Below are 11,666 nucleotides of genomic sequence, written 5' to 3'. Positions count from 1 at the left end.
AAAAAAAAAAAAGTGAAGAGGAAGGAGGGGACTCAGCATCTGCACAAATGTAATAGGATGAGTGGAAGTAAGAGTCAGAAAGTGTGCCAAGTAAAAAGGAAATCCAGGCTGGGAGTTGGCTCAGCTGGCAGTGTTTGCCCAGCATGCATGGGCCATGGGATTCCCTGTACTACACAAACCAGGTGTGGTGGCACATGCCTTTAATCCCAGCACTTGGCAGATCAGGAAGATCAGGAGTTTAAGGTCACCTTCAGCTGCAAAGAAAGTTTGAGGACAGCCCGGGCTACAGGAGACCTTGTTTCAAAAAAAAAAAAAAAAAAAAAAAAATCCATCCAGCATTTAGAAATGTCTCGAAGAGTTCACATTGCCATCATGTGAACTACAACGAAACAGGGGTGAACCCTAAAGTGGTTAGCCTGGGCAATGGCCCAGCCAGGTGACCTGGTCAGCCCCAGTCTGGTATAGACCGAGCTGGGGGAGGGCACAGGAAGAGTATTCACCAAGCTCATGAAGGTCATCTTGTGTGGGAAGTTAACCAGGAAGGTACGGGTATGAAAGGGAGAAGATGGACAGACAGGAGAGGGCCCTGGGAAGGCACTTAAAGAAACGGGGTAGAAACAGGTGGGAGGGTGATGAGGGGGCACTGTGAAGTCTGGTTTGCAGGGAAGGATGGAGGCCCCAGTGTGGGGTGGGGTGTCGAAAGGTGAGGACCACGGAGGAGGGTAAGTCAGGAAGAAGGCTGTCCTCTCTTCTGCTGAGTTCGGTCCCAAAAGAGAGCTTGCTTTATGCCTTTGGAATGGGGAAGGTGATCGTCTTTGGTGGCCACACCCTACACACTGTGTTTTCCTGCCTCCTGGAATGAAAGCCAGAAAAGGAGAGCTGGTTCCCACCCTGGGGCAGAGGCGGCCCACATGTCTCCAGGGAGTCATGGCCAGCTTCAGGGTGGTCCAGGACAGGACAGGAGCGCTCCACTGAGTCAACACAGCCCAGGAGCTGCTCACAACAAGCAAGGGGACAGTGCCACCTGGGAGTCGGGGCGGAGGGAGGCGGCAGGCTGCCAGGGCACACGGAGTTCATTCCAGAGGCCCCCGGGCCCGAGACAAGAGTCTCTGTTCAAGTTCAGCATACCGAGGGAGGAGGGCCTCATAGACCTGGAGGGGCAGAAAGAGAAGTTTAGAATGGGGCAGGGGAGGTGCCTCTTATACCAGCTTAGAGCTTGCAATTTAAAAATGTAAATTCTGCTCAGTGGTAGGGGTCCCAGCACTCGGGAGGCAGAGGCAAGTGGATCTTTGTGAGTTCAAGGCCAGCCTGGTCTACAGAGTGAGATCCAAGACAGCCAGGACTGTTATACAGAGAAACCCTGTCTCAAAAACAAAACAAACAAACAAACAAAAAAAGCAAATTCTAAGGCTGGAGGACACCCCAGTGGTTTGGAGCACTGGCTGCCCTTCCAGAGGACCCAGGTCTGAGTCCCAGCACCCACATAGTGACTCACTATGGTCTGTAACTCTAGTTCCAGGGGATCTGACACCCTCTTCCAGCCTTCTCAGTCACCAAGCACACACAGACACAGACACAGACACAGACACAGACACACACACACACACACACACACACACACACACACACGATGCATAAACATACAGTAGACAAAACACTCATGCACATAAAATAAATACATACATATATTTATAAAACTTACTTCAAATTTCCAAAACCTTTGTGCAAAACTAATGTGCATTATGACATTAGTAATTTCTCTAAGCAGTTATGTACTAAAATGATGATAATTTAGATACATTAGATTAAGTGAAATATATTATTAAAATTAATTTTGTTTCCTTTTTTTTTTTTTTTTTTTGGTTTTTTTGAGACAGGATTTCTCTGTGTAGCTTTGGAGCCTTTCCTGGAACTAACTCTGCAGACCAGGCTGGCCTCGAACTCACAGAGATCTGCCTGCCTCTGCCTCCCAAGTGCTGGGATTAAAGGCGTGAGCCACCTCCGCCCAGCCTTGTTTCCATTTTTATTTTTGAAAAATGAGTTGGAGAGATGGCGCAGTAATTAAGAGCATGTATTATCCTTGCAGAGGACCCAAGTTCAGGTCCCAGCACCCTTGGTGTCTTTGTAAGCCAAGGATGTAATTCCATAGTCAAGTGCATGCTTCCCATGGGTAAAACCCCAGGATCAATCCCCAAGTACTTGGGAGTGGAGGAGGGGGGTAAGATTTCCCTCTAGTTGGGTATAGCAGGCTTAATGTAGATGAGAAAGAAAAACTTACCTTTTAAAGAAAAGAAAAAAGACCCAAGCCAGACTGAGAAAGCAAATGCTAAGAGAAAACCGGATGGCTTCTCACCTGGGAAGCTCCTGGGCTGGGGGTGGCAGCCAGGCTGGGATGTGGGGCTGATTTCACAACCTCTGAAAAGGCCACACTTGTCCCTCCTGCAAGGCCTAGAGGGGAAAGGTCATCTCACATTCATGCGCATCGCAAACGAGGCTAACTGACTTGAGTGATAGACACTGCTATGGTGATAAATGCTGTCGGACTAGGAGGGCATGGGAGTACAGCCCAGTGGCAGGTGTCGCCTCAGCATGCAAAGACCCTGGCTTCAACCCAGCACCAGAACAAGAAACCCTGAAATGTGTTTAAACCGGATTAGCCTAGCTCAGAAGGGCTGTTAAAAGTCACTAACAGCAAAACTGCTAAAAATAATTAAGATGGCCAGGCGGTGGTGGCGAATGCCTTTAATCCCAGCACTTGGAAGGCAGAGGCAGGCGGATCTCTGTGAGTTCGAGGCCAGCCTGGTCTACAGAGCGAGATCCAGGACAGGCACAAAAACTAACAAAGAGAAACCCTGTCTCAGAAAAACCAAAAAAAAAAAAAAAAAAAAATTAAGATGGGTGATTTCTGTTATACATATCGGAGAATGGGAAGTTTAAAGACCGCCTGGAATCCAGAGTGAATGGGAAGTCAACCTGGACAATTTTGTGAGACCTCATCTCAAAACAAAAAGTATATGGGGTCAGGGCAGACTTGTGCTATAGCTTACCAAGCACAGACGAGTGCATGGCCTGGGTTCAGTCCCTAGAATGGGGTAAAGGGTACAAATTTGGAAGTAAATTCCCATGATCTTGCCACATGAAGCTGCATGAGGTGATGGGGAAAGGACTGAAGAGTCGTCATTAAGAGGACAGCACTTAGTGGAGCCGGGACCTGTCCTTGGTGCATGGGCTGACTTTCTGGAACCTGGGGCCTATCCTGGGACACTTTGCTCAGCCTTGGTGTAGGGAGGAGGGGACTGGACCTGCCTTGGCTGAGTCTGCCAGGCTGGGCTGACTCCCCAGGGGAGACCTTGCCTTGGAGGAGGTGGGAATGGGGGGTGGATTGGGGGGGAGGGCTAGGGGTGGGAGGAGGGAGGACGGGAATCCGTGGCTGATATGTGAAATTAAGTTAATTATAAAATAAAAATACTATAAAAAGAGAGAGAGAACAGTACTTCATTCACTTGTAATGTTGAAAGAAACATCCAGTTTAAGTGGGTGGGTTGAGAAATGAAAAGTGAACGGGAAGAACGGACCCCTAGGGAAAGGGTGGCACCCGATGACCTCGACAGCCAGGAGTTCCCCAGCAGACAGAGGGCAGGGAAAAGCAACCTAACTGAGGAGGCCAACCTCAACCCTAACTCCCTCAACTGTCTTCCAGTCATGTCCAAGTCAGGGAGACAGCCGGTGGAGCCAGGGCCTCCAGGGAGCTGTCCACGGTTCTGGACTTCATCTGCAGCCACGCTGCCTTCCTCCACACGGTCTGTGATGCCCTGGGGGCTTTCTGGCCTCTCTCTGCAGAGCCTGATTCTGATCAGGCCTCATCCAGTTTGAATACCATTCCCCTTTCCCACTCTAACTAGAGAACATGAGACAGAGGGTTCATTCTCGCCTGCTGGGAGGGACAGAAAGGAGCCTAACACTCCTGAGACGCCAGTGTCCCTCAAACTGGGAATGCCATCTGGGGTGGTTTGAAAGAAAATGGTCCCCAGAGGGTGTGGCACTATTAGGAGGTGTGGCCTCCCTGGAGGAGATGTGGTCTTGTTGGGGAAAGTGTCACTGTGGACACTTTGAGGTCTCATATAAGCTCAAGACCACTGTCTCAGTGTCTCAGTTCACTTCCTGTTGCCTGCAGATCAAGATGTAGGATTCTCAGCAAGCCACCATACTCCCAGCCATGGTGATAATGATGACTAACCCTCTGAAACTCTAAGCCACCACCTCAATTAAATGTTTTCCTTTGTAAGAGTTGCCGTGGTCATGGTGTCTCTTCACAGCGATAGAAACCCTAACTAAGACACCATCCTCTCCCGTTCCCACTCTTCTCATCCCAGTGGTGCCTACACACTTCCGGAGACAGCCGAGCCCCATTCATGACCTACCATGAAAGGCCCGGTATGCGGAGCCCACGCAGGCTGAACTGGTGGTGTCCATGACATACACGGGGGCCCCAAACACATCCGCAAGCACCTGGGAGGAACACAGAGGTCATGCTGGCTGAGTGGTCGGCCACTCAGAGACATCGGTCAGAAACGCTCTTTTCTCCTTGCTCATGTCTTCCAATGCCTCCAATTCAACGACAGCTGCCTGGTGATGAGACAGGGTGACCTGGGGAAGACCCTAGGGAAAGGCCAGTCTCCAGGCTGTCCCCGTACCTTTCCAAAGACAAGAGCCTAACACAGAGCTCCAGCCAGCCTGAAATTTACTATGTAACCCAAGCTAGCCTCAAACTCAGCTCTTCCTGCTCCAGCCTCCTGAGTGAGGAGATGGCCAGCATGTACCGCCACACCCTGTACTGTTTTTAAAGACACCGTCTTACTATGCAACCCTGGCTGGTGTAGAAATCACTATTTAGACCAGGCTGGCCTGGAACTCACAGATCCACCTACTGCTATCTCCTGAGTACCGGGATTAACAGTGTGCACCACCACGTCTAACCCCCCGTGCGTGTGTGGGGGGAGGGGTGCACACGTGCGCAAGCACATGTGTGTGGGGAAGGAGGCATCCTCCTGTGTGCAGGTACAAGTGGAGGCCAGGGGTTAATGTCAGGTGTTTCTTCAATCACTTCACCTCACTGCTGAAATGTCTTTGATTTGGCCACCAGCTCACAGATTGGCTAGTGAGGCTGGCCAGCACTCCCAGACTCTCTTGTCTCCACTTCCCCAGTGCCGGGAACACATGACCAAGACTGACCTTTGATGGGGGCAGGAATCTGAACTCAGTTCCTCGTGTCTGCATGGCAAGCACTTTGCCACCTGACTCATCCCCCAGCCCTGTCTATACTTTTAAACTACTTATATCATCGTCTTGTGGGGTTTTTTTTTGTCAACTCGGCACAAGCTAGAGTAATCTGAAAAGAGGGAAACATGGTTGAGAAAATACCTCCCTAAGATTAGCCTGTAGACAAGTCCGTGGGTCATTTTCCTAATTAGTGATTAATGTGGGAGTGGAGGACACATTCCACTGTGGGTGGTGCCGTCCCTGGGCAGGTGGCCCTAGGTTCTGTAAGAAAGCAGGCTGAGCAAGCCATGGGGAGCCAGCCAGTAAGCAGCACCTGTCCGTGGCTTCTGCTTCAGTTCTGTTCTGCAGGTGCCTGCGTTAGTTCCTGCCCTGACATCCCTCAGTGACGGACTTATAAGCTGTCAGGCGAAATAAACCCTTCCCTCCCTAAGTTGCTTTTGCTCATGGTGTTTATCACAGCAATACACACCCTAAGTGTTCATTTATTTTCTTTCAGTGCTGGGAATCAAGTCCAGGACCTCCAGTGTCACAAGACACCTGGGTGGATGGCTGAGAGGGCGGCTCCTTCAGAAAAGTGTCTGCGATAGGTGCACAAGGACCTGACTTCACACCCCTGGGAACCATGGGAAAAAAGCTGTCTGTGTAGCGCATGCCTGGAATCCCAGCCCTGGAGAAGCAAAGACCTGGGGCTTGCTAGCCCGCCATTCTGGTCAAATCTGTGAGCTCCAGGTTCAGTGAAAGACTTTGTTCCCCAAAATAAGTCAAAGAGTGACTAAGGAGACATCTAGCTCCTAGACACAACAAGGACAACGCTGAGGTTCGAGGCCACCACCACCCGTACCTGTAAGATGTCTTTATTGTGAGATGCTCCTCCTGTGGCCAGGATCTTTGTTTTAGGCACTGTAAAACAAAAGACAAAACAGAACTAAAGTGGTTGTAGCAATTCTCCCAAGGCAGAAAGGACTGTCCTTCGGCCATGGAGGGCTTGTGTTGGGTCTATGGCTCCTGCTGATCTCCCAGGGCTGTGGAGAGACCCAAAGCTTGGCCTGTCCATGCAGGGCTCCTCATATGAAATCTACAGTCCATCTGCCTTTATCGTCTTTATCAACTAAAAAATTAAAGAATGAATTTGGGGTTGGAGATGTAACTCAGTTGGCAGAGTGCTTGCCTAGCAAACACAGGCCTTGAGTTCAATCATGAGCACCCCACTCTGCTCCACCACCCCCTAAAAAATAGAAAAAGGGGAAAAAAATCCCCCAACATATCAATGCTAGAACGGAATTTCCTTCAATAGATAAGGGCTTCATAACCAAACCTTACAAAAAAACTTTGGTGGCTTTTTTTTTTTCTTTTTTTCTTGTTCTCTTTAAAAAGGATTTATTTGGGGGCCAGAGAGATGGCACAGTGGATAAGAGCACTGGCTGCTCTTCCAGAAGACCCTGGTTTGATTCCCAGCACCCACATGGCAGCTCACAACTATCTGTAACTCCAGTTCCAGGGGCGTCAATGCCTTCTTCTGGCCTCTGCAGGCATCAGGCGCACAAGTGGTACACAGACCTCTATCTATGCAGTCAACACATTCATATACACAAAGCGAGATTTTTAAAATGAAAAATGATAAATAATAAATAAAAAAGGAACCTGCTGAGAGATGGCTCAGCAGATTAAGGCGCTTGGTGACCAGCCTGAAGTCCTGAGTTCAGTCCCCAGAGCTCATGTGGTAGAAAGAGTGAACTGACCCCAAAGTTGTCCTCTGACCTCCACTTTCATGCTGAGTTGTATGCGCCCCCCCCATACACAAATAACAAATATACTTCAAAAATAAAAAGGAACCCCCACCCCCCCAAACCAGGAGGTCTTGTTTAAAAGGAACCCAGCAGAGCTTTCAAGGCAGGCTTGATTCTGCTTTTCAACTTGCTAAGAGAGTAAATGTCTTTATGTTCTACAGGAATTGCTCTTGAGTAACACTCCTTCCAGCCTCTCTGGCCTGCCTCCTCCTGCACTCTGGGCTGCTGGATGGCCCCTCCATGCCTAGATGTCCCCTACTGATGGTCCAAAGACCCCTGCTAGGCAATTAGAGCCAGTTTCTCTGCCCTGCTCACACAATCTCATGTCTCAAAGATGTCTGGGGGCTTTGAAAACCTTCAGGATGTAAAAAAAAAATACAGTTCCAAGATGGTTAGATGAGAGAATCCATAGGAATTATTTTGTTTTATTTGTTTATTTATTTATTGTTTTTTTGAGACAGGATTTCTTTGTGTAGCTTTGCTTTTTCCTGGAACTCACTTGGTAACCCAGGCTGGCCTCGAACTCACAGAGATCAGCCTGGCTCTGCCTCCCGAGTGCTGGGATTAAAGGTGTGTGCCACCACAGCCCAGCTCATAGGAATTATTTTACTTATTTTAATATTTGTATTAAAACTCAGGCATTGTTGGTACATACTGTAATCCCAGGACCTGGGAAGCAGAGTAAGGAAGATCAGGAGTTCAAGGTCATCCTCAGCTACAGAGCAGGTTCAAGGCTTCCCTAGTGGTGGGATTACAGGCATGAGCCAGCATATTCATTTTATATGGTGCCGAGGATGGAGCCAAGGCCTTGGCTTAGGTGGGCACTCTACCAACCGAGCCACGCCCAGCCCAAATTATCCTGCTTTAAGCAGCAGCGAGTAGTGTCTGCATTGAGTCTGAACACTGTTCCTTTGCTCACCATTAGTTTGCGTCACCTACAAATTCTGTGGCGTGTAATTAAGAGGGGGGTCCTCTTCATTTTCGTGTGGTAGTCTATCCCATGAATACATATGCATTTATCCTATCTACATTTTTTTGTTTTCTTTTAATTTCTGTTTTATTGAGACAAGGTCTGTCTATGTCACCTGCTGGTCTGGAACGCACAGAGACCTGCCTACCTCTGCCTCTGCTTCCCAAGGGCTGGGATAAAATGACAAACATCACCACTCCCAGTCAGTCTGTCTACTCTCAATAGATACTAGATTGCTTTCATCTCGGGGCTAGTAAGTGAGGGCCACACTGAATGTTCTCATGGACACTTTTTTTCCCACGGATACCTTTAATGAACATATGTATGTTCCCGTGCGTGTTTACATAAGAATAAGATTGCTGGTATGGTGTATATTCAGCTTAAGTAGATGCTGTCTATCAGGTTTCCCCGAGCTTATTTTTATAGTATCCTTTTACTTGGTTGGTTCAAAGACAATAAATGATTCAGCACAGAACCTGAACTGTCCATAAAGGCTTCCATGGGCACTCGGAGGCAAAGAGGCTTCATAGGGATTTTGTGGTTTCTTTGTTGAGACAGGATCCCACTACGTAGCCCTTGCTGAGCTGGGACTCACAGAGATGCACCTGCCTCTGCCTCCCTGGTGCTGGGACAGAATGACTGACACTACCACACCCAGTGCTTCACTTGGACACTGTGGGCTAGCACAGCCTTCTGAAGACCCTTACAGTAGTCCAATGCCACCAGCGGGACGGAGCCCCTGAGCTCTGGGACCTGCCTGCTCTACAGTCAAGTTCTTAGGAATCCCTTCCAAGATCCCTGGGTCTGCCCTCTCCTCAGTCCTGAGTGCTGGTGGTGGCACTCCATGGCCACTCTCTCTGGTCCAGCTGAGAGCCCAGTCATGGCCCCAGAACACAGGCCTTCCACCCACACTGTCCATCCATATCCCCAAGGTTCAGAGCTCAGGATGCTTCTCTGCAGGCAGGACCTGGGGCACCCACAGACCTCTCCTGATGCCTACAACTTACGACCAAGAAATCTGGTAAGCAGTGACAGCAGAGAAGCAGGCCACCCACCTCTGCATCTACACCTGCTCACAGGAGCCTGAATCACTTCCTCACCCCACCCAGGACCGAGTCCACCCACCTTCTCCCCACCGCATACTGTAACCAAAGACCCTTACTAGGTACTATCTCTGGGCCTCTGCCCCTCCCCAGCCCCAGAACGTCCAGATGCCGCTCACTTACTGACTCGGTAGCCCAGGCCTTCTGCGTGAACCCTCTTGGCCATGAACTGTCCTTCGATCAGAGCTCGAATCTCCACATCCCCAGGGAATGCTGAGACCTGTTTACAGAAAGTGGGCACAGCACGAGGGACTCTGAGTGTCTGTGCGTGTGTGTGTGTGTGTGTGTGTGTGTTGTGTGTGTGTGTGTGTGTGTAAGTGATCTTACTTTAACCATCAATTTCACCTGTCCCACCTTCACACGGACACAACTCTCACACGCACAGCTCACACCTCACCTGTGTGCCACTCTGAGGACTCAGTGACATCACATTGCTCAGTCTCAAGCAGCCAAGGGTTCAAGTTCTGACATTTTCCCTCTGACCCTGAATATCATGTGGCTCTTCCTGTTTTGTCCTCTTTCCTAACTTAGGGCTGCAATGACAGAACCCAGTTTTCAAGGTCACCATGGCCAAATTAGATTGACAGGGCTTAGGATATGGAGTTGACGTTGGATAAGTGATAGCCATGAACTTATCCCGAGTATCCACCATGACTCTGAAGCATCAAGATAGCTCGATAGGGGTCACCACCAGGCAGAGGCCTGCTTCTCTAGCCCCTCAGATCAAGAAGTAAACTTGCCACTTTCTCTCAATGCTCTTGCAGAGGACCTGGGTTCAGTTCCCAGTACCCCCACGTGGCAGCTCACAACTATCTGTAATTTCAGTTTCAGGGGATCCAGTGTCCTCGTTTGGCCTCTGAGGTCTCCAAACACACACATGATGTATATACATCCATGCAAGCAAATACTTATACATATGAAATGAGCAAATCTGGGGAAAAACCCACATCTACTGAGTGAATGAATGAATGAAGAACCCTACTTTCTCCTTGATGAGCTTAGAACTGATGTACACAAGAGCAGGCTTAGGACTGACGTATACGAGAGCAGACATGTGTATCTTTTCTCTATAAACAGAAACTGAACTTCAACCTGAGGACCAGAATGAATTTTCTACTTTGTTTGTTTGTTTGTTTGTGTATGACAGGGTCTCTACATAGCCCTGGCTGTCCTGGATCTCACTCTGTAGACCAGGCGGACTTCGAACTCACAGAGATCTGCCTGCCTCTACCTCCCGGGGGCTGGGATTAAAGGCGTGCACCACCCCCATGCCCAGAAAACTTTCTACATTGTATCCAAAGCATTCTACCAAATGTGTAATACTTTTGTGTAATTTCCACCTGACTATTATAGTGACTAGAGTATCTCACCTAAGCTCCCCAACATCCACTGGGTTCACAAGCATCCTCCAGCTTCAACGTCCTCAAAACATGGTGTCACCTCATGGGAACTACCAGGAAACCCATCCCAACAGGGCTCTCCCGGAAGGGGCCCCACGGAAACGAGAGAAAAGTGGCCTCTGAGAAGCAGCTTCAGGAAGGCCTGGGCCTGGGCTTCCTCCACCACCTGTACCTTGTGACTCTGGGCCGGCCACTAAGGCCTCAGCTTCCCCATCTGTAAAAAGGGTTAGTCGTGCCTACTTCACAGAGTTGCTTAGAGAAAGAGGACAATACTACAATCACACCATGATGCTGGGAACCCAGTGGTGCTCAGTGAGTACCACTGTCTCCCCCACAGGCTCCTCCCAGTAGGAAGAAACTCCTGCCCTCAGGACCCAAGGGCTGCTGGGAGGTGGAGGGAACAGCCACCAAGGAAATGTCCAGTGACACCAGTCTAGGGGCAGACAGTAGCTCACAGAGTACTCAGGTCCCCTGTATTCCTCCTTGGAGAAGAGACAGGGACTGTCAGCCGATTAAGGCCGCAGCCTCTAGAACGCACCCGAGCACATCTGTAGATGGGCAGGTGACGGAACCCCTGCAAGCAGCATGATCCGATGGCCTGTTGTTAAACAGAGCACTCCACACCTGAGTCGATGCAAACCCACAGCATATGTGTCTGGGGCTGGGGGATAGCTCTGCAGTTACAGTGATTGCTGTGTGAGCAAGAAAACCTGAGTTTGGAGTCTGAGAACCCACAGAAATGCCAGGTGGGCATGGTGGCTTGCCCGTGGTTCCAGCCTCAGAGGTGGAGACAGAATCCCCTGAACAAGCTCTGGGTTTCATCGAGAGAACCTGTCTCAATAAATCAGGTGGAAGAACAACTCAGGAAGATTCCCAGTGTCGATCCTGGGCTGCCACATGCATGCACACCGGCAACACACATGCAAACATGCACACACACACCACACACGTATACCATGAAAAGGAAAAAAAAGACGTAAGTTACCTCAATGTTTTCCGCATTAAACCTATGACGCCCGATAATTTCAGGGGTGATCTCCATTACATCGAAATAAAAACCTGAAGCAAAACCAGGAAGAGATTAGCTACCAGCGACCCAGAACAAAGAAGTTTCTCAAAAGTCTTC

General features: G+C 49.4%; 1 protein-coding gene across 2 annotated transcripts in view; it reads right to left on the bottom strand.

The window, feature by feature from the left end:
* Positions 1–303: 303 nt before the first annotated feature.
* Positions 304–11,666, bottom strand: part of Xylb (xylulokinase) — a 34,791-nt gene continuing 23,428 nt past the window's right edge. For both annotated transcript variants that reach the window (XM_028856415.2, XM_037208033.1), the window contains 6 exons: positions 11,526–11,599; positions 9,264–9,360; positions 6,122–6,180; positions 4,422–4,509; positions 2,354–2,448; positions 304–1,151 (listed from right to left, as the gene is read on the bottom strand). In XM_028856415.2, the coding sequence (XP_028712248.2) occupies positions 1,074–1,151; positions 2,354–2,448; positions 4,422–4,509; positions 6,122–6,180; positions 9,264–9,360; positions 11,526–11,599 (491 nt within the window). In that variant the 3' untranslated portion in view covers positions 304–1,073. The remainder of the gene's footprint in view (positions 1,152–2,353; positions 2,449–4,421; positions 4,510–6,121; positions 6,181–9,263; positions 9,361–11,525; positions 11,600–11,666) is intronic.

Source organism: Peromyscus leucopus, chromosome 7, assembly GCF_004664715.2.
Source record: "Peromyscus leucopus breed LL Stock chromosome 7, UCI_PerLeu_2.1, whole genome shotgun sequence".
Taxonomy (NCBI): Eukaryota; Metazoa; Chordata; class Mammalia; order Rodentia; family Cricetidae; genus Peromyscus; species Peromyscus leucopus.
The sequence above is the reverse complement of the archived record's forward strand: the minus strand, read 5'-3'. Positions and strand labels throughout refer to the sequence as shown.